The 27870-nt window shown below is 52.7% G+C and overlaps 1 protein-coding gene across 7 annotated transcripts in view; it reads right to left on the bottom strand.

The window, feature by feature from the left end:
- Positions 1-27870, bottom strand: part of TSPAN11 (tetraspanin 11) — a 71040-nt gene that overhangs the window by 17038 nt on the left and 26132 nt on the right. For all 7 annotated transcript variants that reach the window (XR_013994047.1, XM_081060466.1, XM_081060465.1 and 4 more), the window contains exon 3: positions 12930-13121. Coding sequence is in view for 6 of the 7 variants with exons in the window: in XM_081060466.1 (XP_080916592.1) it covers positions 12930-13121 (192 nt within the window). In the remaining variant the exon portion in view is untranslated. The remainder of the gene's footprint in view (positions 1-12929; positions 13122-27870) is intronic.

Below are 27870 nucleotides of genomic sequence, written 5' to 3'. Positions count from 1 at the left end.
CATGTGAGGCCATGAGCTCCAGCAAATGCCTCACCCGTGCCGCTCCGCCCTGCACGGCCAAGCCTTTCCAGGCTCTCTCAGTCCAGAATCATCTCAGGATGCCTAGGGCACAGACCGGCTGTGGAGACCTGCGAAGCATTCCTTCTGTTCCTGCACACAGCTCCTTATGTAGAGGCCGTGCCTTCTACTCCATGCCTTTGCTCTTGCTGTTCCCCTGCCTGTCCCAGGTCGGTCACGGCCAGCACGCACCAGCTCAGGCCGCAGTGGTTGTTGTCTGCCCGCACCCCCACCCCAATGCCTGCAGTGCTTCATCTGCCTCCATGTCCCGGCCACGAGGACGTTCGGCTTTGCTCCTTCCCTCTGACTAGACTCGGATCTGCCTCTGAGTCCTTCACATGTCTGCCATGCTGTTCCTCGCACGACAGTTTCCCGCAGGCGTTGGCTGGAGGAGGGACATAACTCGAGCCACTGCTCCGTAGAGGTGGTTCCTGCTTCACGCGTTCCCCCTCAGCCTCCCTGAAGGACTGTGAGCTGCTGGGGCACAGGGGCCACGTTGTAGGTTCTTCTACCCCCTCCTCAGTGCCGGCTGCCTTCTGGCCTGGCTGCGTGCCCGCTGAACAGCCCTGCCTTTAAGACATTGAGAGCCCATCTTACAGGGCATGCCTGTGACACCGCTGGGTCTGGCCAGAGCATGCCAGCCCACACTTTGGGGCAGGAGTCTAATCTTTTTTCTGATCTGTGGGTAGCACAGAATTGTTACTTCAGTCTAATTCATATCAGAGATTCTCAACCTGGCGAGATTTTGCCCCCAGGGGACATCTGGCAATGTCTGGAGACATTTTTTGTTGTCACAGCTGGGAGAAGGAGAATGCTCTTGGCATCTCGAGGGTTTCTAGCATTTGCTGTATGTCCTAGTGCACAGGACAGCCCCTCCACAAAGAATTATCAGGATCGAAGGCTGATGCTGGGACCTGATTTGTATGTGTCCCTATGCATGATGGGAGGTACACGGAAGATTCAGGGAAGGTTATCTCGTTCCTGAGAAGCCTGAATGGAACACAGAAGCGTGGGGGGTTGGACTCTGTACCTGCCTGGGAGGGCACTTTTGCGGCAGGAAGTTGCATGCCCTGACTGTAGGATGGGTCAGTGCAGGGACTGCCACCAGTCCAGGTCAAACCCAAGAGCTCTGGGTGCTTCCCTAGGGACAATGTGTTCTGAGGCAGCTGTAGGCCCCTCCAGCTGTCCCTAAGGAGCTGGGCAGTGAGGTGTGAGCTACCATAAGGGTTGTATAATAGGTTGACTAGGAAACATGAAGGAGGTTTTGGAGCTACCTTTTGCCTTCTCTAAGTCTGGTTTGGTATTGATTTTGAATTATTAAACAAAAGTCAGTAAAAAGTTCTCCGGTACCTTGTGTGTAATTTCAAGGAGTCATATTTCAATGTCAGTGTTTACTGGGCCCCATGCCATAATGCTTCTCCCAGCTTACCGTGCCAGGGGAGGGCTCATGCTCCACCCGCAGAGCCCGCCATTCTCTAGAGGGGCCACTAGAATGCATCTCCCTGACCTATGGCCTAGGAGGTGAAAACCCAGCTTAGGTGGGTGCACTGGTCTTGTTTCTCAAAACAGCAGGGGAAGCAGAGAAATGTAGTTTTTCTACAGTGCGAGTGGTGGAAAGGTATCCTTTCCACACACAAACATAACTACAGAGGGTGCCAGGAAAATGTATACACATTTTACGAAGGAAAAAAAAGTATTAAAATTGTAATACTCAACATATACCGATACCAAAAGATGAATACAAGTCATGTATGACATCTGTAATTACAAGAGGGGCTCAGAGTGGTTCCCATCAGCGTCCAGACACTTCTGATTACAGCAAACTACTGCTTGAGCAACGCTGACCAAAGTGTCCACTTGTAGACATTTTTGGGCACCCCTGGTGATAATAATCATTAATTGTCCTCAGGGGCAGCTAGGGCATTATTCACCGGAGCGCTCCCCCCCAGGCACACACAGCAGGTGCTGCAGGACAGTGAGCCTCGTGCCAGCACTGCCCAGGTGCCAGCGCCTCTGTGAGCACTTCCCACGCCCACTCCCAGCCGCCCTCGGAGATGAGCACTGCGTCGCTCAACATGCTGCCACGTGAGCACACCGTCAGCCGCACGGGACCCGCGAGCACACATGCGTGGAGAGGTGAAGCAGCTTGTCTGAGGTCACTTGGCAAGAACATGGCTGAGACCGGAACTGAACACAGCGATTCTGGTGCAGGACCTCGTGTGCTTACCTGCTTTGGGCTGCTGTCGTCCTAACAGCTGATGGGTGGGGGTGAGCTCGCTGAGCTAGCTCTTTAGGGGGGGGTCAGCAGGTTCAGGTGGATGCGGGTGTCAGGAGAGGAATGACAGAGAGGTGACAGAGAGACTCCCCAACCCCGACGCAATCCCCACTCAGGCCCCATTCCTCAGGGCCAGCATGGCAGGCCAGGCAGGCTGCAGGCGGCCCCCCCTGGCCAGGCTGCCTCCCCCCCTGGGGCCCCGCCAGGGGCATCTGCCTGCCCCTTCACGCTGCTGCTGCAGCCCGGGGTTAGTCTCGGGCTCTAAGATCCATGCCCACCCTCTCTGCCCTTCGCGTTACTCAGCCCAGCCTGCCTTACCTCACAGTCTAGAACTGCCTGCACAAGCTGGGCTGCACACCCTGTGTGCGCACAGCACCCCGAACACAGCGAGGCCCTGGCCCCCGGGCCCCTGCTCGCTCCATGCAGCCTGCTGAGCGCGGCTGCGACCGCGTCTGTGTCCCGCAGCTGTTAGCCGTGACGCCTCAGCTCGGGCAAGGCCCACACAGCCCTCCCTGAGGCAGAAGCTCCTGGGTAACCTCACTGCTGTCGTCTTTCTCAACCACGACCTGCCTCGCTGCTCTCACGCTGGTCCCGCTCCTGGGACTGCGTACCCTCTGATCCTCGTTTGCCCTCCTCCTCTGCCTGTGTTTTGTTCTGTCTTCACAGGCCCTGCACATGGGTGAGAACCGAGCCCGCCCCACCCCAAGTCCTCCCTGACTTCCAACCCACTCAGGTTTTTGTGTCTGGTCTGCCCCTGTACTCAGGGCTGCCCCCAGTCCTTCCAGAGGGAACCATCTAAATCTTGGTCTGACAGAAACCAGTAATGAGAATCCTAAAGAAAGCTCTTGTGGCTTCTGCCCCTAGAGCCCTCCATAAGAACAATGCCACTTCAAAATATGCCAAACTGGACCCCAAACATGGAAGGAACAAGTTTGGTAAGCCCAGAATGGGACCCAAGCCGTCGTCTTCCCCCATACCACCTACCAAAGTGCCTTTCCTTTCATCTTTAATGGAACAGTTTGAACTAGAAGCAAAGGTGGATATTTTCTAAAACTATAGATCCAAAATGAAGCTGGAACCGCATAGAACTCTTTGAACCAAACCAATACTTTCATGAGAAGAAATCTCTCTCGTGCGGGAAATCTGCAGAAATGTTTCTCATTGTGACATCATGGTGACTAATGAGAAATGGAGTCTTCAGATGGACTCCCCCTGCATGGGACACGCTGAGTCCCAGGTATGGTTTCTGGGGCAGAGTCACGGAGACGGGGCAGCTCAGCACCAGCTGGCAATATCCTTGACGTGAGTTTTAAGCACTTTATACATCTGGGCTTGGAATTTCTCCATTGGACTGATTCTGCCACAAAGAAGGGAGCTTGCTGAAGCCTTCCTCTTGTCTCCTCCAACACCCTGCACAGTTAGAGATGGAAACCAAGCCACAATCAGAAAGCCGAGGGGGTGTCCCCGCGGGGGTGAGGGGAGCAGACGTACTAGTGTAGTCCGCCTCAGGGCAGCAGAGCAGCAGTGAGGGAGGGAAAGAACTGAGATGAGCCAAGGTCAAGTCCCAGGGAGCAGAGCCCCACCTGTGGCTCCCCGCTTGGCTGTGTGAAAGGATTACAGCAGCAGGCAAGAGAGGGCCAGGGAGCTCCGACCAGCCAAGGCCAAACAGGAAAAGATGAAGCCAGCTGTTTAAGCAGCAATGACCTCAGGGAGCATTATTTTCTGGCAATTAACCCCTGGCTGGAGGCAGTCAGGGCTCAGAGGTGCAGCTGTCTGGCCTGTTTGTGCAGAAAAGAGAGGATGTGGATTTGGGAGCTTTGAGCCATTCCTGCAACAAGATGTCACTGTTGGAAGGATGAAGGTTACCTCAACGCCCTTCTGGCCCCAGCCAGGGCTCACAGCCTGAGCCATCCAGCCACAGCCATGCCGGATGCTGGGACTCAGCCATTCCACCTGGGGCTGCTCCATGGGGAAGACTCGCGGGTGTGCTCTGGCCGAGGGCTGACAGCTGACGCTAACATGCAGTTCTGGCCCAAGGGGCTGGGAGGGAGAAGAGAAGAAGAGCAGGGCTGGGCTGAGGAAAGCTGGTCAACCAAGGGAGGAGAAGTTGGAAGAGGGCAGCGGAGGAGCAAATCAGGCTGTGGGGAGGCAAGAGATATTCAAGAGAGACACGAAGAGAATGTAGCTGAGGCCATCCAAAATCCAAGCCCAAGGGTTGGGGGTCCAAGGATCACACTGTGTGTGTGTGGGGGGAAGGGGGGTCATAGGAGGAGAACTATAAGCCAAAGACAGGCGTCCACTGGACAGCAAGGCGTCCCGGGACTGCTGAGTCCAGTATGAGTGGGCTGAGAGAGCAGGTTCCAGAATGGACAGTAGGGCCTGGCCAGCTGGCTGAGGGGTGACCACCAGACTCCCCTGGCGAGACGCAGCCCAGGGAACTTGGAAGAGGCTTCTGCCTGTGGATTTAGGAATGGGGGGAGTGACTGATAGCTGCCTACTAGCCCACTGGAAGGGCCTCGATGTTCCTGCTGGCGGCCTTCTCACAGGCTATGGAGAGATACGGTACAGCCTGGGTGCACGCTTGGAACAGAAGGGATTGTGCCTGGGCGAGGGTAGGACAAAAGATGGTGACAGGCACTCCAGGATGGGACTGCTGATGGCAATTCTAGGACAACGTTGTCTACAGAGGGACAGGGGAGGCTGAGCAGGAGAAACCGCTACCATGTCGGGAGGTTGGGAAAAGTCCTGGGGCTCAGAGAGGAGGAGCTCTGACCAAATCCAAACAGGAATTTAACTCCCCACAGGGTCCTTTGTCTTTTAATGCAGGTGTCTTGCCTTCCTCTTTAGATACCAGGCTAAGAACCCGGTCTTAACCCCTTTTGTGTCTCCTTCCCTTCTCACTTTTGTGTCCAGCAGAGCAAGAAATTCTGGGAATGTGCTGGAAATGCTTGGTGAGGTCCAAGAATTAGGCAGCCTCATCAGTGTAACATGGAGCATGAGATGCAAAAAACTGGAGGAGAAGGTGGTGGAAATGAACTGGCTGTAAAAACTATTGCATATAGAAAATTTGCTGCTACAGGTAGGCAGTGATCAGGTACATCTCTGCAGCCTGAGAAAGGTGGATCAAGACCCAGAATGGTGCTGGTCAGAGGAAAGGGTGAGATCACCCAAGTTGCCCTGGCCTGGGAGTCTGGGCCCAGCTTGCCTCTGTGAAGATGCTGTGTGACCCTGGGTGAATCACTCACCCTCTCTGGGCCTTCTGCATAAAATGTAGGGTTTAGATGGGAAGTGTCTTGGTGCTGCTGCTTCTTTGGTCTGTCAGTGTCAGGACAGAGCCTCCTCTCTCCTGGCTTCCTGCTTCCCTGCAGGGACATCTAGAGGAACACCCCGCTTCTCCCCCTTTCCTTACTCACTGCTCTTCTTCTCTGTTTGGTGGGAGAGCCTCACTCCCTCCTTCCCTTCCCTCCCTCCCTTGCTCAGGACAGCCTGTCCTCAGGATGCCATGTTCTCTGCTCTCCACCATGCAATGGAGTGAGGCAGTTGTTAGTGAGGTGCCCAGTCTTGCCCTTGTCCCAGCCAGAACTGAAGAGTTGCTAAGGCGTTTGGCTGCTGAGATAAAGCCACACACTCCAGTCAGCTGCATTAGTAATAAAGATGACCTTTGACCACCTTCTCTGTTTCCTGGGTCTTATTTTTCAAGTGATGTTAAGCTCCCCTAAAACCTCAGTGTGAAGCACAGCGCCACTGAGCAGGGCACCGGCATCAGTGTGGAGGCACCGCTTCCCAAAGCCAGTGTGAGGACATGGCAGAGAGGAGCACTTCCAGACAGATGTGCAGCCACACCCCTGTCCTGCTCCCGAGGGGGTGGGGCCTGCAGCTCCGAGGCTGGGAATGAGTGTGGCTCACATGGGAAGGAAGGAGGGTGCTGCCCTCTCCTCTGCCATGGCTCTTGGCAGGGAATGCAGCCAGCTCTGGCTCCCTGGGGAGGTGCTCTACGCACAGTGTGGAAATGCCCTGATTCTGTAAGTGACTGACGGGCCCTCACAAGCCCTTTCCTCTCTCCCGCCCATGGAGTAGAGCGGCAATACCGACCACTCTCAACAGCCACGACAGTCCCTATGTGGGGCCCCAGGAGGAGATTTGCCATCCAGATCAAGTCCCTCAGTTGCCAGCCCACCTCCCGGCCATCTTAGGTGGGTGTGTGATTGTGCAATGAGGTTCATTTTAACATCAGCCGGAGAGATGTGGTGCAGCGTGTGGGGACCTGTAGTGTCACCGGGAAGGAAACATCTGCCTGCACACACGGGCTTCCCAGTAATCAGCTGAAGGACTACCTGCTGCTCATCCCGAGGCTCCCCTCTCAAGGGGCTCAGTTATCACCGTGCCTCGTTACGTGACAGCGATCGTAGTATGTCTGTACCCAGTTACATAGCTAAACCCAGAGTCCGCCAAGGAAAGGAAGCAGGAAGCTGAATGATGGAAATAAACTCCTGGATGGGGATGAAAACAGGTGCTGCTTACCAAGCGTCCCTGCCTTTCTGCAACACACACACACACACGCACACACACACACATGCAGACACAGAGACACACAGACAGACACGCTCAGAGATACACAAACACACACACAGACATACATATGGATATACACACCCAAACACAGACCTATAAACACATACAGACACACACACACACACACAGATATGCACACACAGCTTCGTTCTCTCTCTCTCCCTCTCTCTCTCATTCCAGCCCTGCTCTGAGACTTGCTCAGAGTCCCGGCTTAGGCTGGGGAGACAGCCACCCCCTATGGGTGGTCATCTACCCACACATAACCAAGTTGGGCTTTTTCCTGACTAGGCCCACACGCTTTCTCTGGCGCACGACCAGAGCTGATTTCTGCTGCACTGCCAGCACCTGGAGGCTTGGTCTCCACTTTTGAGTGAATCAGGTGGCAGACAATCAGGTCGCCGACCCTAATTCTTCCCTCAGCGCTTCATTTTGCAGCTAGAATGCAAACGGTGGGTCCCGAGTCACAAGAAAGGCGAGTCTCATTCTCATTCCCCGTGTTGGAGGCACCCAGAAGGCCAACCTGGGGCAGCGGGGAAGGCCTGGACCAAGCGTTGGGTGTTGACAGGGCTCTGCCAGCTCCTGGCTACATGACTTTAGGCAAGTCTTTTACTCTCTGTGGCAAGGGAGAGGGGTGGACAGTTCATCTCTAAGCAGCCTGGCAGTCCCGCCTGCACAGCCCCTGAGCTAAGTGAGGCCAAGGAGAAGGAGGCTGATGGGGACATTTGCCAGGGTCTTAGGGGCGGCGGGGCCGCGTTCCATCGGGCAGCTGTGTGGCTGTCCTGCCAATTTCAGCCCAAGGCCTTTCCCGAATGACGTCAGCAGGACCAGCTGGGAAGGGCCGAGCACAGGCGCTTGTGCAGCCATCTCAAGGCTGGTTCTTGGGGATACTTGTCTCCTGCTTCCAGAAGAGCCTGGAAATACTCATCTTGTCCATTTCCCTGCCTCCACTGCCCCACACCATGCCAGATGAGGACAGGCCTTTCATCCCAGTGAGAGGAGTCGGGGCTTCTCAAAGCCCTGCAGGCAGGACCTGTTCCTTTGGAGCATGTGGGCAGCTGACTCAACGGTCAAAGTGCCACCAGACAGACGAGGCTGCAACTACCCTGGCTGGGTGGCTGCTGGAGCACCGACAAAGTCATGTGTGGTGAGAGGTAAGTCCGGGGAAGGACACAGTCAAACCCTCTTAACCCGGGAACCCAGCTCTCTCTCTCCTTCCTCAAGCACCAGCTTCTACAACGGAAGCTGCCAGCCCAAGCGTGGGGACCTGGGAGTAATGGCCCTAAGAATAGTTCCACTTACACAGGTTCCTTCTGAAAGGAGCTTGGTCATGGTGATGGCGAAGCAAATGATAATTATAGCCACACTTTATGATCTTTATATAATGTGGTGACTCTTCTCCTAAGACCCAAGGTACTTCCTCCTTATCCTCACACCTCACCCCCTGAGTAAAGGTGGGGATAGCAAGGTGGCTAGGAGCGGCCGAGTGACTTCCCTAAGATTGCAGAGCTTGTCGGGCAAGCGACTCCACAACCTGCCTCTGAGCCCTGGCCCTTGGTTCTAGACCTTACTGCCCTGCTTAACCAAGTCTGGGTGTGTCTGATGGAGGTGCTGCAATGCGGGGTCCCTTCATTTCCAGAAACTGGTTCTAGAACTTCTGACTTTTAATTCCATCCCACAAATATGAATGAGCTCCTGACAAAGACCCAGTTTAGCCAGAACCATCCATCATAATCTTCATCTGGCTTAAGATATAAAAGTTTTTGGAGCCCACACTCAAAACTCTAAAAATATCCCTTTCTTTTGATCAGGGTGGCATCCGGCCTGGTGACTGGCCTTGGGCTGAGATGGCCTGAATTATCGGGCTCGCTCACGCAGCCTTCACTGAAAAAGAAGAGCTGGTGTGAATAATTCAAACCCCATTCTCTTTTCCCCTCTGCAGATTTCCGCCGCCAAGCTGATCCTCGTCTCAGCACCAGCTAAGATGTGCTATTCCTGTCCCTGACGACAGTTCCTTTTGGGAAAGTGACATTGAGGGGCTGCACCTGTGCTACCTGGGCGGAAGGGCCCGGGCAGGACACCGTGGCCTATGGGAGCTGGACGGCCCTCTCTGGTAGTTCTCGGGAACTTGTGATGTCAGGCCTCCCCCTCCTGCTGGTAGAAGCTGGACACACACCCTCCGGATAAATGGTCTTTCATCTTTCCCTCGCCTTTTGGGGGACCACTGTGTACAGAGCTTACAGAGCTAGACTCACTGCATTTCTCCTCTGGAGTTTGCTCCATCCTTCAGCTGATTAAAGATTGAAAAGTAAGTTAAGACAGGGTTGCAGAAAAATGCAATGAGACCAGGCAGGAACCTTCAGGAAGCATAGAGCACTTGTAAACCGCCTTAATCACACCACTTGCCTCTAAATTGGAGCCTGGGTTTTAAAAGCCCTACTTGTGTTAGCACAAGAAAGGTCTTACAGCCACCTTGTTAAACAATGAAGTGCTCAGTAATTTAAGGCTGATGGGCCTGGATGTGGATTACTTAGCATTTTCTGCTTCAGGTGTGTTCTGGCCTTGGGCCAGTTTAGTCTTTGCTTCTTTCAGAGATGGCAGGGAAAAGCAAAGGAAGATGCCAGTCTTCAAGTTTTGCTGCTTGTTAGACCCTGTCCCCACACTCCTGGACTGGTGGCTGTGTGCACAGGTGTGCGCGTGCGTGCACATTTTCCTGACCTCGCTTTTGAGCTGGCACCTCTCAGATGTGTTTGGTTAGTGATGATGGATCCTTCAGTTCTGTGGGATGGGGTACAGTGGCGCTGAGAGGAAGGGAGGGATGTTGTCTGTCCAGCAAGCCCTGCACCCCCAGCACTGCCTCAAGGCTTAGTGGGATGAGAAGACCCCTCCATTTGCTGACCATCTGAAGCTGGGGCGAGTGGTATGCAGCCAGCCTGCAGGCAAGCCCGAGGCCACTCTTTCCTGTGCAGCCCTGGGAACAAGGCTTGGTCCCCCCCGGGCAGGCCTCCGACCACGCACCTGTCAGGCTGGAGACACCTGTTTTCATAGTGGCTCAGCCTAGATGATGGAACAGGTCCTGCAAATGGATCGGGTAAGAAAGGAGTGAGGAAGGGGAGGCTGTGATCGGTGGCTCAGAGAGCAGAGTGCTATCAGTTACAGAATCTCAGGCTTTCCTTCTGCTCGTTGAGACTGCCAAGCGGAGCGGCTCTTATGTGAGACTTCCCCAAAAGCCAGTAATGCTGGGTATCCTTCATTAATACCCGGATGACCCACACTCTCACCCATCCCGTGTCCTTCAGCCTGGAAACCTTTAGATGGACGGTTGGACCCAGTGACCCTCAAATTCCCTTCTGAATGGGCCCTCCCAGCCCACATGCAGTTATTTCCATAGTGTAAAGCAAGGAGCTTCTAGGGCCCGCCCCCCAGTCTCCTGCCCATGCGTTCTGGCTCGACCCTGCAGGGAGCCCTCCCTCGTTCCCATCCCAATCTTGCAGCAGGGGCTGTGCACTGACACGCACAAACATGGAGCGTGTGTCCCTCTGCACACGCTATCCCTCGTGACCTCCTGTCTGTCACGTTTGGCCTCCCCAGGGGACACGGATACTTGGAGGTGATGTTAACAGATTGCAGTCCACTTCTGCGCCCCACACCTCCCAGGCCAGCTTTCTCAGCGTACGGAGGGGTGAAGAATGCCTTTGGGAGGCAGTGTGGTGTGGGGGTCGGAGCACGGGCCTGGAGTCCGGACTGCTGACCACTCACACGCAGTGCGACCTGGGGCAAACCGTTTTACCTCTCTGCACCCCAGCTTCCTCACTGTAAAGTGCACAGCTCATAGGCCGGTGAGGGTTACATGGGTTCACATACATGAGTGCTCGGAACAGTGCTGGGCACGGAGAGGTCAAGCTTCCTGTGATTTTGCGGGGCTGCTGCTGTCCGGATAGAGGGAGTGGCTCTCCATGAGTGGTGCCCATTTGTGTTGTAATTGTGTCCCTGGGGGAAAGCAGAGGGCTGTTTCCCGGTGCTGCAGGGGCCACTGGTCTTAGGGGCTTCTTTAGGACCCAAAGAGACGACTCTGAGTGAGAAGGAAGACTCCCAAGTGCCTTCCCTCTTGGGCCGTACAGGTGTCTTATCTTCCCACCACGAGATTACCTGGTGGATGGGAGGGGCCGCCGGCGAGCACACAGCTCAGCGGCCTGCCTCTGTGGGCAAGAGGGCTTAGCTTGGAACCCAAGACCTCGTGAAGGTGCCACTTCTGAAGGGACCAGCGCTGAGCAGGGCAAAGGTGGGGTCCTGGGTAAGGTAGGGGATGGGTTCTCTCGGCCCAGGAGGATCGGTCCCTGTGGGCCTCAGTGCTCATAAAGCTCGGAACCTCTGCCCCAGCCACCCCAAATGCCCACTCAGTCACCCCCTGTGCCATCCGGCTAACACTGATGAGGTTGGAAGTCCAACAGGCTGGCAAGGACTCATGCTGGGGCGCGTGGGGGCTGGCTCAGGGCACACCTGTCCCACTGCTGGAAACACAGCTCAGGTCAGAAGCCAGAGGTGCTGGGGCCCCTATGGCACTTCACTCTGCCAGTGTGTCACCACCCATGTGCTGGCTCTGGCTCTGGACTATCCCTCAGAGCAGATGTTAAGGCATTTTTCCAGGCAGGGAAAGAGCCATCCTGCTGAGCCTGTACACAGGCACTTTTGTATCCAAAGCTACAAAAACTAGGTCACTGCTGGTGAGAGGCTACAGGGGACGGCCCCTCCGCTGCCTCCTGTTCCCTGGTTGGACGTGCAAGGGCCGAGGCTGCCAAGTCAGTGGTGGGCAAGGGGAGGCCGGGTAGGGAGAAGCCTTCAGGGCTTCTTTCTGCTGCTCGACTCCTTTCAGGCTCAGCCTGGGTTCTCCTTGAGACTTGGACGGTGCTGGCCTTGGCCCTGACTTGCTAAGTCCTGGTGTTGTGTGGCCTCCTCTGCCCACATTGGCCGTGGCCCTCAGGAGGAGAGGGGGCGGCGGAGCCTGCCTGGCCACAGGTGCAAGGGAATTAGGTGAGTCCCGAGCGGGACTCTGGCTTCTGCCCTGCAGTCCACCCTGGCCTCCTCTCCTGACACTGAGCCAGGGGACAACCGCCAGCTTCCCAGAGACGTCTGTCAAGGAACCTGTGCAGCCCACAGCATTGCCCACGCAATCACACCTGTGTCTGATCAAGCTTCTAGATGCAGCTACCAGGAGAACACGGTCAACATCACGGGGACGTAATCAGAAAAGCCAGAATGGGAGACAGTATAGGACATATGACCCGGCCCCTTCGACAAACTGCAAAGGACAATAAAGAGAGAAACTGACAGGGGAGCTTAGAGACTAACAGAGACCTAGGAGACAAAGTGACCAATTTAAGTACGTTAGATTCTGATTCAAACAAACTTTAGGGAAAAAGAACAGTTTATGGGTCAGTTGGGGAAATGTGCAACTGCCTGGTTATTTCACGATATTAAGGAAGGACTATTAATTGTGTGTGTGATAATGGAATTTCATGTTTTCTAAAAAAGACCCTTATGTTTTTGAGGTACACCCTACAATATCTATAGACGACGAGATGCCTGGGATGTCAGGTCGGGGAGGAGCTGCGTACGTGTCAGAAACAGGACCTGCTCTGACATGATAGCTGCTGAGTCTGGGTGATGGGACATGGAGCTTCATTATGACATTCTTGTCATTTTTGTATAGCGTTGGAAATCTCCATGAAAACATCTAGAAGGAGAGGAGGAAGAGGAAGGGAGCTAACAGCTGCCACCAGGACTGAGACTGCCCTCCTGGCTTCGATTCTAAGAAAACGGGGACTATGGCAAACAGCTGAGCCAAGGGCCCCACCCGCGCCAGCCCTCCCAAACCTCAGCTCCAGGCTGGGGCCACTATTGTAGATGCGGTTCTCAGTGCAGGAGCCTGACTGGGAGCCTGGGCTGGGCGCGGAGGGGCCCCAGCCTGGCTACCGCAGGCCCTTTCTCCAGCCACAGCGCTGGGCAGAGTGGGGCAGGTGGCACTCACCGTGGAGAGGCAGCTCCTGTCCTCCCGGGTGATGGCACCAAAGCCCAGGAAGCCAGTCACCATGACGAGGGCGCCTGCGAAGATGAGGATGTAGGCAGAGGCAGCGAAGGTGCTGGAGGCCAGGACGCTGAGGTAGCCGCTCTTCTCCACCAGGGTCCACACGCCCACGGCCAGGACGGCGGCCCCGCCCACCTGCAGAAAGCTCCAAATCAGAACGTGTGGCGGCTGGGGTGCCACAGCGACCATGTAGTGAACTGCATCCCCAGCACTTTTTATGTCTCATCTCATTTAACCTTTCAAAGAGCCTGTGAGGAGTGTGGGTCCCCAATTTATAGATGAGGAAGAGGAGGGTTGCAGAGGCTGGGCGACCTGTCCGTGTTCACACACCTGAGTGAGTTGCAGGGACAGATTCTAAATCCAGGGGTGACCCCCAACTCCGTGCTTCTCACCACAATGGCTGTGCACCCCTGTCCCCATGAGGCAGGAAAGACGACTGCAACTGTGGGAAGACCACTGTGTCTGGACGCCTTCTCCCTGACTCCCGACCACCCCTTGCCCTCGCCCTGTTCATCCTATGTTTGCCCAAGGTGTGTGGGGGGGCGCACCACCGGGTTTCTCATCTTTGTTCTACAGATGAAGAAATAGAGGCCCCAAGAGGTATGGTGAATTGCCAGAGGGCCTACCTCTGCTTCTGGGTAATTAGGGGCCGGCCGAGATGAGCCCTCAGGATGCAGCCCGCCCCTCGGAAAGGACATGCGCCCACAACTGCTGGAGTCCCTCTGGGACCGCAGGAGGACTGGCAGGAGAGGAGATGTCTTCTTTGCTAATTGATTCCCTTTCAGCCCTGGAAGGGGGCAGGGACAGGACACTGCTGATTGGCAGGTCAGGGGGTGCGTCCTTAAGAAGGTACCTAGAAATAGAGCTGGGTGGCTTCCTGCTTGGTTCTTTCTGCAGTGAGGCTAAATAACTCTTTCTGTGACTGTTCAGCTCAGCATAAGTGTGTGCGCATACGTCCTCAAGGTGCCACACGGGGAATAGTAGGGTGTCTGCCCAGAGTTTGGGTGGGGGGCAGGACCCCTGGGACCTCTGACCATTTCTGCCATCTGTTCCTAGGAAGGCTGACCTCTCTGGCATTTAAGGATGAGTCCTTTTCCTCAGATGGGTGATGAATGCTCCCTCAAGGGGGCCAAAGGGAGAGAAGCCCTATGGGGCTCGTGCTGGTCCCTGCAAAGTGTCCCCATTGGCCCCAGAATGACTGTCTGTGTGACCCACCTTGTTATCTCACAGTTCTCTGTCCCGGGCAATCACAGGCATCCGCTGAGCAAATGGAAGGTGGTTCCTAGCAACTGATATGCACTTGGCACCTACAGTACTCAACTACCATTTTTACTTCTGAGCTTTGCAATACTTCTGTGAGGACAGGGCAGGGGGCAAGAGCACGTATTAGCTCTGCTTTGCAGGTGAAGAACTTGAATCGTGGAGAGAATAAGAACACGTTCCAGATGACGCCCTGGGAAGTGTCAGAACTGAGATGTAAACCCAGGTCTTCTGAGGGCCGATCTAGGACTTTGTCCTCGGATCCCACGGATTGGGCTGGGCCTGCTCCACTACCGAGCTCTGCTTTTCCAACAGTCTATTTTCTTCAAAGTGCCATTTTCTCCCCCTTAGCACCTCCAGCAGGTAAGAGAACCAGGGGGAAGACCGTCTCAAAGCTGTGCTACTCCAAACAAAATGGGAGAGGCTAATCTGTGACATTTCTTCAGTTCTGTGGTGCACATTTGGTTCTCACATTTTAGCATCTCTAGAATTGACATGCATCTTATATTGATGGTATCTTATATTGATGGCATCTTACAATTATATTTGGCAGAACTTTTCCTTAGACAACAGTGGTGTATCTCACAATTGATGGTATCTTAACTTGGATGAAATCCTGAACTACAATCGGTTTTTAAACTCTCTGTGAGTGCAAACTGTCTCTGACCCATACCACCTCCACGACCAGTGAGGAATTTCCTAAGTCTGGGCCCACGGAATTGTATCAAGTGAGAGTTTCCAGCAAAATATCCTGCACACATTTTCTCTGGCCCCTACAGCATCCTGGAAGACTTGGGTGAAGGTCCCAACTTTGTATAACTAGCAGTGTGACCTAAAGATAGTTGCTTATCCTCTCTGGCCTATGTTTCTTCATCTCTCAAATAAGACGGTTGTATTAGACCAGTGGTTTCCAACCTATAATCACCAAGGACCCCTTGATTACTTTCTCCTGTGGGTCTTATATTTTGAAGGTCTTTGCCTACCAAACAAAGTGCATTAATTAAGTAATATTTTTTAATAAGTAAAAAATTTTTCATTTTTTATTAATCAAAGGCACATGATAGTGCCAGGAAGAGATTTTGAGCAGCACAAAATAGTCAATGTGACCACATTGAGTTGACCTAATTTTTCGTGGCTGTAGGCTTTTTATAGAAATCTGCAAATTATCCATTAGGCTTGTCAAACTCACAGCTGAGCAGTGGAACTGAGACAACTAAAAGGGGTATGTTTGGGCTGGACCGAAGACATTTAATCTGTTGGGGGACATGGAACACACTAAGAATCTGATAAAAAGCTCTGGACGCTTTGCCCAGATAAAAATGGTCATCCACATAAAGTAATGCATTCAGGTTTGGGGGCTGGAGCCTCATCTACCATGCAGTGATGAGGGAGCCGTGTGTGGATAGTCTCTAAGGCCCCTCCATCTTGTCACCCCTCGAAGGCAGCGTTTCTCAGCCTGTGCACAGTCACCTGGGGAGCCCTGAAAAACCCAGCCACACCCCAGGCCAGTTGGAATCTCTGGGAGTGGGACCCAGGCATGCATATTTTAAGGTCCCAGGTGGTCCCAGTTGAGAACCACGACGTAGATGCCATAGGTAACAGGGTCGAAGTGTCCTGCTCCTCTCCCCCAGTAGGTGGTGCTGTGCTGAACCTCATGCACCACAGGGCTTCCTGGAAGCTTTGGGCCCCTTGCCCTGAGGGCAGATGCTGGGGGCACTCTTGATATTTGTTCAAGACTTGAACTCCATCTTGTTCCTGTCTGTGTTAAGGTGTTTGTGTTGGTCAGAGCTTTGGGGCAGAAGGTGAGGTAATGAGGAGCAGAATTTTCAGTCCAAAGGGTTGAAAATCAGATTATGCAAGAGGGAAAACATAGCAGCTACCCAGGAAGGAGCGTGAGGCTCTGAGAAATGTCGCCCCAGGATTGGAGCGGCACTGATCCCACTAGAGGAGTGTTGCTCTCTTCCAGAACTCTTGCCGGCCACAGAAAGGACTGGAATCTTGCAAACAGGCAGAGCCTGCAGGTCAGCCAGGGCGACCCGAGGGTCCCTGGCCATAGGGGAAGGTTTGGGAGGGGCCTGGAGGGACACACTGCCCTGAATAAGGTCTATGAAACAACAAATCCACACTTGTTCTGGTGTCCAGGAAGAACCAGGAAGGGAGTCTGAATCAATGGAGACCCTTCCCCTCCCCTGGGGTGTCACATCTGCTTGGAGAACTTAATGTCTGCAGGGGCACTTAGTGGGATCTGCCATCAGGAGCAGGAGGGGTTCATGTCCTTCAGAGTCTCCTGCCTGGGACTTAGCCAGCTCTGTAGAAAACAGCCTTTCCTTTGGACAGGAAAAGGAAAAGCTGCTCAATATCAGAATGGGTCACCAAAAGGTGTCTTGGGAGGGTCGAAGTCAGCAGGTCCCACCCAGGCTGTGCCCCTCACTAACCAGGTAACTGTGCCAGACACTTCGCCTCTCTAAGCCTCAGTTTCTTCATCTATAAAAGGAAGGTGCTGGATGAGATGACCTCTGTGGTCCTTTCATGTGGGTAAAAGGTCCTCATTACTACTAGGGGACAGCCTTGTGCCAATACACCTCCACCGAGATGCTTTCTGACGAGTGGCTCATGGCTTTCACTCCAGCAGCGTGAAGACTGCCTAGGTCCACAGAAAGAGCAGTGAAAGGGGAAGTGGGAGGAGGAGTGAGTGGGGAGCAGAGGGATCTGACCCCAGTGAGCTAATTCAATGCCTGTTTGTATAGAGTTGATTCAACAGTATTTGGCTCTTTACAGAAACTGGGTTGGTTTTCTGTGAAATGTTAACTACATTTTTTAAAATCATAGCCTACAGCCGATTAGGCAGAAAACCCTGCAGAGGGTGAAGCTGGCCTTCTCACCAGCGAGGACACAGGAAGGGCAGGGCAGGTAATTTTAGGAACTTCCCGTTATAGAAAAGAAGCCTTGCCAAAAACTTGCTCATGACATTACAGGGAGAAGGATTAGCCTGAGCAGGCACATATGTGTGGTCCTGATGGACATTGGGCAGCAGACTAGAAGGAAAGCAGGCAGAGAATGAAAAGTAATAAAGGGGTTTTTCTTTGTCGGGCTACTGAAGGGTTTCTGTGCTGCAGTCTGGGGGAAGGATCGGTTGTGGATGGGGAGCAGGGGCCAGAGCCATGGGGCTCCCTATAAGTCCCCATTACTACTCCACCCCCTGCCAGGGCAGGGAGCTCTATGCCTTCAGTGGGAGGAGAGCCCGTGGCATGGGGAGCACAGGGTGGCGTGCAGCTCACTTACGTCAGTATTCGCTGGGCGCCTTCTAGGTGCCACACACTATGCTGGACTGAAAAGGTTTCTGGGCTGGATGTGTGTTCCCCATTCACAACCACACTTGTCATCGATGCTCCTCCGATGGTCAGTCTCGTCAATAGTACCACTGCCCACCCAGATCAAAACCCCCAGAGTCACTGTGGACTCCCTCCTCTCCACTCAGGGATGCTCAAATGCCAACCTCACCTGTTCTCACACCCACCGAGCTCCATCGCAACACCCAAGACGGCCCCAGCTTTGGCTGCCCGCACCCCCACCCCGTGTCTGCGTCCTGGCTTCTGCTCAACCCAGAGGCGGCTTGTGCTGCGTGTGCAGAACCATGCGCAGGACCATGCGCAGAACCACATGCATTCCGGCTGGAAAATCGCCCCAGCTGCCCAGCCCCACAGCACTAAGCCTCTGACCTTAGCCTGATTTTTGGCTCCATCTTCTGCTGTTTCCCTTCCTGCACACGTGCACTTTAGTTACTATGAACTAAGTACTTGCTTTTGCTGAAAACATTGCAGGTGCCCAATAACCACGGTGATAAAGTAGAGTGAAGAGGCCAACTGCCAGTGTCTGAATCCCAGCTCCCCTACTGGCTGTGTGAATTTGGACGAGTTACATGGCGTCTCTGTGCCTCAGCTCGCTCTCCTCTCCTTGTGTCCCCAGCTTTTCCACATTGTTCTCTCTGCTTCATCTTCCGCCTCTGGCTCTCCTGGGCCAGAGAGTTCCTCAGTGTCCTGCACTCCAGCACAGCTCTCAGCATGAAGTGGGAACCACCCCTGCACCCCTCAGACTCAGCCCGGCATACAGCCTGTAGCCTCTGCAGTGGGGCCGGGCTTTGTGGATGGGGCTTGTGCAGAGGGCTAGGGAAACACCTCGCCCTTTGTGCCTCTGTGGGCTGAGTTCCGGGGGTGACATTTTTCATTCTCGCCCCTGCTTCCTGGCCATTTTTAATTTCAGCGGGAGGCTGAGTCCCAGAGGGCAATGGACTTCTCTTCAGGTCACCAGGAAGCCGCTGCAATGGCCTGGGTAGCACCCACGGGTTTGTAATGCCACCCTAATGCTTCACTATGCTTTCTCTTTCAACGGCATCCACTGCACACCTCTCTGACCAGGCTCAGGACCAGTAGTGGGATCCAAGCCTGAGACTGTCCCTGCCCCACGCTGCTTGCAGTGACTGGCTGGGAAGACCCTGACTAATGACAAGGTGATTCTCCTTGTGAAGGAGACGTGGGGGCTCAGGAAGAGGCCCGGAGACGGGGTCTGGCTGGGTCACTGCTAAAAAAGGGCTTCTGGTTCCCAAATCCAGACTCAGCTGATCCCAGAGTTGTAACCCTAAGAGGCATACTGTGCTCCCTGCTGGCAGGAGGGAACAGGGTGGGGGCGACTGAATTTCACCCCCCACAACTCCCTACGTGGGGGCACCGCCATATTAAGGAACAACAGCTGCCAGCACCGGGCAGGCCTTTCTCCCAGCTCGCCCATGTTCCTGGGGCCTTGGCGCCAGTCCTGTTTAAGCTGAGCCTTCAAGGACAAGCTCGTCGTGATAAAGGCCTCTTTCCACCACAAGGCATTCTTTCCTTGGCTCTTGGCTTTAAAGAGCCCCTGAAAAATAAATCAGAGCACGACTCCCCCCCCCGCTCCCCCAAACCCATCTACCTGTATAACAAGGGCACAGGGACTCACTGAGCTGGGAAATAGGTAAAGATGACCTGTTCCTCTTTCTGACCCAGCTCAGAACCTGGAGGGAACCTGCCTTGTGTGTCGCTGCCCCCATGCCGGGCACATCATTCTGTCCTCCCCACCGGCTCCGTGCCTTGTACAGGTTTCTATGGTTACACTCATCACAGCATATTTGTTGTATGTGTTACTTTGTCTGTCTCCCCTTTTAGCCTCTTGGTGAAATCTCATTCATTTTAGCATTCCCAGCAGAGTGCTCACAGGGTAAATGCCCAATAACTCCCTATGGAAGGAGAAAGGAGGGAAAGAGGGAAGGAAGGAAGGGAGGGAAGGAGGGAGCAAAGAATCATTTCTAACCCCCTTTCTATTCTGGATGAAGAAACTAAGGCTGAGAGAGAGGTGACTGTGACAAATTCCCCTACTAGCCAGAGAGAGGGTGGGGAGGAAAACTCAGAACACTAACGTCCGGTTTAGTGTCCTTTTTACCAACTGGGCTGCTGACCCACGCAAAGCTCCTTTGCCCAGAAGCAAGCCACCTGGTGTGTGGGCCACAGCCAGGCCTGGGCTCCCTGAGTACAGCAGGGGCAGCTCAGAGCTGTCCCCACAGGCTTCATCCTTGGCTGACCTCATCTGCAATGGCCCTGTGCAGACCAACTGTGTGTCCTCCTCAAGCGTAAGCCTGTCCCCCCGCAGATCCTGACAACAGAGGCAGAGAAGGCGTGCAGCAGAAACCCCCCCCCCCCAGGGCCCATGGGTGGCCTTTCTCAGATGACAGACATGTCTGGGGAGGCAGGCAGGGGCCGTGATCATGGGAGGACGTGGACCAGCTGAGGGCTTTCTACCCTCGGAAGGAAGCCAGCAGAGGCTCTTCTGTACCAGCTCCCCTGGGAGGCCTGGAGGCACGTGTGGGTGCTCTCCAGGCCCCTCCCTGCCCTGGCCAGGCACGAGTCCTCCAGCACCTCTGCCTCCTTCTTGGCCCATGGTCCCCTGAGGGTCCCAGGGGTCTCCTGGAAACTGAGCCCCACTAGCCCCCAAGGGAAACGCTGATGCATCAGCCAACACCCCGGGCAGGAAGTTTCTGGAGCAGAGGAGCTGCTCCAAGCAAGGGAGCTGCCGCTTCCTTGGTTTTCCACAGCCTGGCATAGCTCCTGGGAGGCTGGAAACTTTTTGATTATTAACACAGCCAAGCAGCTAATTAAAATAATAAACTAGAGAACAACATTGCAGGGGTGATGGGAGCTATAGGGAGCTGTGTAGGAAATGGAAGAGGGAAGAAAGCATTTCCTAGGTGGCCACATAGGAAAGCCTACGTCACATTTTCTTTCTAGGGTCATGAGGAGGCATGAGAATGTTGGCACTTTGGTTTGTGACCCAGAGCTACATGCAAGGGCCCCTCCCCTGCTCAGTGAAATGGTCACGATCAATACTGGGGTCACTGAAATGCAAGGTGGGTGGCATGGGAGTCAGGGAGAGGGTGATGGTGAAGGGTGGGGGTCAGGCCTGGGAACAGGGGGCCAGAGGTGGGGTAGAGCCTCAGTACAACATGTGGGTCTCCTATTGTGACACTGCTTAAGTCTTGTTTATATTTTTCAGACTCTGCATCTCTGAATGCCCCCACTATCAGAATATCCTAACCTTGAACCTGGGAGACATTTTGGATTCCAAGTAAGCATCAGGACAGTGGGTCTAAGGCTGTGATTATGAGTCAGTGTCTGTGGAGATGGGAAAAACACCAGATTTTCAGTCAAAAATGCAGAACTGACGTAGAACTTTGCCAATTATCTGAGCGTCAGTCTTATCATCTACAAAGTGGGAATGAAGATCATTACAGAGTGGTTATGAGAATGAATTTGGAGTGTAAAATGCTACAATGGCAGCTGGTGGATTTAAACTTGGTTTAAAGTCTCATCAAGACCACCTGGCTTGGTACGTGGTCACCAGCACCTGAGTCCTGCCCACATGGGGTGGCGGTGACGACTGCTTGTACCATCCTACTGCTCTGGGGTTTTCAAACTTTGGAACGCAACCCATCAGGGCTGTGAAATCATGTGGTAGTTTGTAACCTGCACTAAAAAACACAAAATAAATACCACAAAATAGAAAACGTCAGAGTGCATCGCACACAGTGAGGGTAAGCTCAGTTTCATGAACAATGCTTCACGTAAGCACTTCTGAGGCTTCTATGTATTTCTCACACACGTCAGGATCCTCAAAGTCTTAAAGCCAGCGCTACAGACAGAGAAAGCTGTGGAGACGAGGCACACCCCCAGTCTAATCACCAAGCTATTCACCAAGTACGTGCCAGAAACGATGCTAAATGTTTTTCTAAATATTCATCTTTAATTCTTACAGATATTGACATTCCTATTAAACGTATGAAAACAGTGAGGCTTCGTGAGATTAAGTGATTTGCCTAATGTTTTAGTCTGCTCGGGTTGCCATAATAAAATACCACAGCTGGGTGACTTAAACAATAGCAATTTATTTCTAATTCTCACAGTGCTGGAGGCTGGAAGCCCCAAGATAAGGTGCTGGCTGATTCAGTTTTGTTGAAGAGCCTCTTCCTTGTGGACAGACGGCTGCCTGCTCAGCCTGTCCTCCCATGGCCTTCCCTGCTTAGAGAGAGAAAGGTCTCTCTTCCTCTACTTGTAAGGCCACCAATCCTATTGGATTAGGACCCCACCTTTATGACCTCATTTAACCTTCATTACCTCCTAAAGCCCTATCTCCAAATATAGTCACATTGGATTTGTGAATGGGTTAGGATTTGCATATATGAATTCTGAGGGGTCACGATTCAGGCCATGAATGTCCCATGGCAAATAAATGCTGGGGTCTTAATTTGAACCCGAACTGGAGCCCCAGTCCTCCCAGCATGCTCTGCTGCCTCACTCATCCATGTGTGCCCCCAAAGACACTGCAGAAAAGTCTGGGACTTGGAACCGAAAGAAACAGAGCCTGGCAGCCAAGCACACAGGCTTAGGGGTTGGAGAGAGCTGGGCTCCAGCTCTGGGACTTGGGACAAATTGCTTTCCACTGTGTAAGATGGGGCTCTAGTCAAGCTGTTCACATGTTGGGGTGCTGAGAGGATTAAATAGGATGAAACAAGTGGGAGGCCAAGCAGAGGGGAGGCCTCCAGCAGTAAGCCCCATGAACGCTGGGAACTTGGTCCACTGGTGTATTCCAAGTGCCTAGAATAGTGCTTGGCACTTAGTATGTGCTTAGTAAACACTGCAGAATGTACTTTTCAGCTGTCATTGTTAGTGACCAGAATACCTGGTTTGTCAGTTGACAGCTTTGCTTATCATCACTATAATACCCTGGACAAGATTCTGAACTGTTCCCTGTGTGTAAAATGAGGATGGTAGTGACACTGACCATGAGGGTTGATGTGGGATCACATGAGATAGTCCAGCAGTGCCTCACAAATGCTAGGCATCATAACCAGTGCAGGGAAGCCCTGGGCTTCCTAGCCTCTCTGTGCTGGATGGTCATAGAGCGTGGCGAAGGAACACTGTTCTGGGGAGAAAGGCAGCTGGAGGGCTCACCCCAATCATGATCCAGGGCAACCGCCTCTGCTGTCTAGGCTCACTGTCTGCGTCTGCGCAGTGGTGGTCATGTGAGCAGCAGACTGGCACTAAGGCTCCTCCCCATCGCCCTGCATTACAATTCTGTGAGGAAGGCGAAAGGGTGGGAACCACGCGGGGCTGGGGCAGCACTCACCAGTGCAGACGCCTGCACTGTTACTCGTCTCATAAAAGTGGCTTGGGGGAGAACCAGCAGCTGGACTCCAGGGGGTGTTGTACTGTTGTATGGAGGGAACCTTCTCTTGTGGAAGGGGTCCTCATTGACAAGGCCCATCCCTGGAGAATTCTGGTAAATTCCCTGGGACTTTGTACACTGCAGAATGTGTGACGTTGAGCTCTGCCGTGGGAGAGATGGGCCAGCCTCTGCCCATATCTACTTCTGAGGAGATCATAGCAGGTCCAGGGACAGATGCCGGGAACCCCAGACTGGAGACGGAGGCCTGGACCTTCAGAAATTGAACATCCCCCAGAAGGAGGATGAGGCCTGGCTGAATGGGTCCCTAGGAAGCTGGTCCATGTCTAGGCAGGCCCCAGGCAGGGTTATTTTTAACTTGAAGCAGGGAGATCTATTATGGGGAAGCTCTCCTCACCGGTAGCTGCTCTGGTAACATGCTTGCTGCCCATCTGCCTGCACTGCCACCCACACCTCCTTCTTCTCACCACTCCCAAAGGAATGCAAACACCCAACAGACAGACTGTGAGTCTACTCAGAGAGTAAGGGACCCAGAGGGTGCTCACCATGTCTACTGCCCACCCCTTCCACAGATGTTTTGGCTGAGCTCCTCACGACCGCCCTCAGGCCCCTCCAGTTACTGCCCTCCCCTCTTCTCCTCGTGCCCAGTGGGTGTTGTCTATGCTGAGTGTCTACGTCCTTGACCTCCACCCCACACTGTCCTGAGAGTGCTCTCACCACAGCCACCAATGAACTCGTGTGGCCAAACCCAATAGGTACTTTCTAGGCCTTAAAATGCTTGATGTGTCCTTTACCTTTTTACAGTTGACCCCTCCCAGATCTCCAGCTTCTGTGACACTGTTTCTCCTGGTACTCTTCCTCCTGCTCAGACTGCTCCTCCTCCAACTCCCCTCGGGGGGAGTTCCAGCTTGCCTGGGGCCCTCCTGGTCTTAGCACTAAAAGTCCCACACCTGGGAGCTCCCCCAGTTCAGGGCAAAGGGGGATCGCTGCTGACCCCAGACTTTCCCCATCCAGCTGGGATGCTCCATGTCTCACTCTTGCCTCTGTTCTCTTCTCAGAGTCCATGCTCTCCGGGGAGGTGCTCACCCATTTCCGGGGCTGTAACTACCGTCTGGGAGGGGACAATCCCCATCTGAGATCTAGAGCCGTGACCTCACTGCCTACACATCTCTGCTCAGATGTCGCCTGGCAACTCAGACTCACCATGCCTCCATCTGGCCTGCCATCTGACCCCAATAGCTCATCTTTCTGGTCTCCCATTGCAATACAAACCTAGGAGTTACATATTCCACACACCTGTCCCCTCCAATTAATGACCTAATCTTGTCAATGTTTACCTCCTAAATCCCTTGACTCTTGCCAAGTACTTCTATTTCCACTGTCACTCCCATAGTGCTAGATGGCAGATCACCACCATCTCTTGTCCTAAGCAGGACAAATTCTAGAGGGAATGTCAACAGTGGTCATTCCTGGGATGGTGAGTTTTATGGGTTGAATTGTGTCCCCCCAGAAGATCTGAAGTCCTACCATGTGAACTTATTTGAAAATTCGGATCTATGCAGATGTAATCAAGTTACGAGGAGGTCATTAGGGTGGGCCTAATGACAAAGAAAATGCCATGTGAAACAGAGACACAAGAAGAACAGCATGTGATGACAGAGGCAGAGATTGGAACAATGCAGCTGCAAGACAAGGAATGCTCAGAATTGCCGCCACCACCAGAAGTCAGGAAGAGATGAGAAAAGATTCTACCCAGAGGCTCGGAGGGAGCACGACCCTGCTGACACCTTGATTTTGGACTTCTGGCATCCAGAGTTGTGAGAGAGTAAATTTCTGTTGTTAAAGCCACCCGTTTATGGTACTTTGTTACGGCAGCCCTATGAACTTAATACAGTGGGGTATGGGCAATTTTTATTTTCTTATTTATATTTTTCAGTATCTTAGAGATTACCTGTAGTGGATACATAAGACTTTTATGATCAGGAAGAACATAACCCTCACTCAGCGAGAATCCTAAGCACCCTATTGGATTTGTGTCTGAGAATCGAAACTATCTACACCCCCAGCTTGCTGATCACATCAACATGGCTCTGTTATTCCACTGTCTTCATCAACGCAACTTCACTATTCCAGGAAACTCTTACCCAGAAAGATAAAAGTTGCAAATAAAATAAGTTTATTATTCATTTCAGGATCATTCCAAGAAACATTTAAACAAACATCGAATTATTCAACTTTTTCATAGCCTCAAACGGCTGTCTACTCTCCACGACTCTTTGGAACCCTTGCCTTGCTGTGTCCAACAATCCGAAACTACTACACCATGATCCTTTCCAATCTTAAGCAATTTCATTAATCGTATCGGAAGACCCTGAAAATGGCTTTGCCTTTCTGAGATCTTCTAAGAGTCTGTCAACAGGCATCTCAGCTCTGCCTCAGCAGCAGGTTGATTTGGTATTTTCAGGCCTTTTATATCAAGTATATGCAAAATATTGCATTTATTGAATGCCTTCTGTGTGCAGAGACTGAGCTTAACATATATCATTTCAGGAGATCTGTTAAATGAACTATTGAAAGATAAACTGAGGCACATGAAACATTTTAAGAGTTTATTTGAGCAAAATACGAGGTGTGATCAAACAACGCAGTAAATGCTTATATATATTAAAAAAATAATAATAATAATTATGGGCTGGCCCGGTGGCTCAGGTGGTTGGAGCGCTGTGCTCCTAACGCCAAGGTCGCCAGTTCGATTCCCACATGGGCCAGTGAGCTGCGCCCTCTACAGCTAAGATTGTGAACAACGGCTCTCCCTGGAGCTGGGCTGCCGTGAGCAGCCGGAGGTTGGCGTGAGCTGCTGTGAGCTGCTATGGGCTGCTGAGCGCTGTCATGGGCTACCGTGTGCTGCCATGAGCGGCTGGTGGCCAGCGTGAGTGGCCGGCAGCTGGCGAGAGCTGCCGTGAGCGGCCAACCGACAACTGGCGACCGCTTACCTCAGCCGGGGGAGCACAAGGCTCCTAACACCAGCATGGGCCAGGGAGCTGTGTCCTACACAACTAGACTGAGAAACAACGGCTTGAACCGGAGTGGGGGGGAGGTGAAAAAAGGGGGGGAAATTATTACAGTGAAAGACATATTGCCATTAATCCCCCTCAAAACACCCCCGGTCACTTCAAATATACTTATCCCATTGTTCTTGCCACTTTCTGAAGCAGGTCTGGAAGTCCTCTTTTGTGAGTGTCTTTAGTTGCGCTGTTGTGGCTGCCTCGATGTCCTGAATCATTTTGACTTTGGGGAAGAGCCAGAAGTCACACGGTACCAGATCCAGTGAATAAGGTGGATGAGGACACACATAATGTTTTTATTTGACAGAAACTGCCTTATACCAGAAGTGATGTGTGACACAGAGCATTGTCATGACAGAGGATGATTTACGGCACACTTTATAACACACCTTCTCCCAACTGTAGCTCACACCTGACTGACTGCATGGAAGAAGCTGAAACTTGTCACACACTGTTACTAAGGTGTGATGTGCCACTTCCCATATGGAAGACGCCTGCCTTTCCGTTGGATGGCACTCGGCATCAGCATTCACTGTATTTTATGATCACAGCAGAAAGGCTCCGTGTCACACATCGCTTCTGGTGTACGGCAATTTCTGTCAAATAAAAACATTACAGTGTGTCCTCGGCCACATTATTCACCAGATCTGGCACCGTGTGACTTCTGGCTTTTCCCCAAAGTCAGAGATTCAGGACATGAGGCAGCCACGACAGCGCAACTAAAGACACTCACAAAAGAGGACTTCCAGGTGCTTCAGAAAGTGGCAAGAACAATGGAGTGAGTGTTTTCAAGCGAGGGGGAGGATTTTGAGGGGATTAATGGCAATATGTCTTTTACTGTAATATTGTTTTTAATTTAAACGTTCACTGTATCGTTTGATCACACCTCATAGATTCAAATCAGGCAGCATCTAATCTAGCAGATAGAAAGGAGCTCTGAGGAGCTGTACAAAATGAAAGACTTTTGTAGGCAGAAGAGAACCAGAACAAGGAAGTTACACCAGGCAAAATAAAAGGGGGGCTGGTCGTTACACGGTTACCTTTCTTTGGGGATAGCAGGGATCTTTCAGGCAGGTGGTCTAACTAGTGCTGCTCAGATGACTCCTGGCTGACTGGTTTTGGACTCCATCTCTGGGAGAGCCAAAACTGTAATTAAGTCTCAGTTTGGTGACGTGGGGCTTAGCATAAGCAACTCCATTTTGGGACAGTTGTCTTGTTTTGAACAAACCCCAAGAGGTTAGAAAGGATCCTCGTTTTGTAGCTGGGGAAACAGACTAAGCCAGGAATAGCGAAGTGTCCAAGACCACACCGCTGTACCAGCACCGCCCAGGGCTGGCGGACTGCAAAGCATGTCCTCTGAGTACTCTGCCTCTCCAAATTTACTGAGACTCTAATACAGAATACACATATTCCAGTCACTGGCTATTTTGGGGAGCTAACAGTATTCTGATAATTGCCTCAAGTGGACAGATTCCACTGCTCCTGGAAGACCTCAGGGTGTTCCCTAAGGGGAGTCGCTGTAGAGACCATTCCCATCACATGCAGAGGCAGCCCCCGGCCCCCAGGACTCCTGTTTCTCTGCTGGGCCTGAGAATGTGAACCTCGAAAGGCAAATGGGCTTCAGTGGAAAACAAGCAATTATTTCAGGTGTCACATTTCCCATAAGGCTCTGGTGCAACAAGTTAGCAGGGAAGAAAGAGCTGGACCCTTTGTACAGCCGATGGGAACACAAAGCTCATTGTTACGTTTATACATCCTCTATTCAGATGCCATGTGGTATGGACTCCATGCCAACCTGC

This window comes from Rhinolophus hipposideros (assembly GCF_964194185.1).
Source record: "Rhinolophus hipposideros genome assembly, chromosome: 9".
Lineage (NCBI taxonomy): Eukaryota > Metazoa > Chordata > Mammalia > Chiroptera > Rhinolophidae > Rhinolophus > Rhinolophus hipposideros.
The sequence above is the reverse complement of the archived record's forward strand: the minus strand, read 5'-3'. Positions and strand labels throughout refer to the sequence as shown.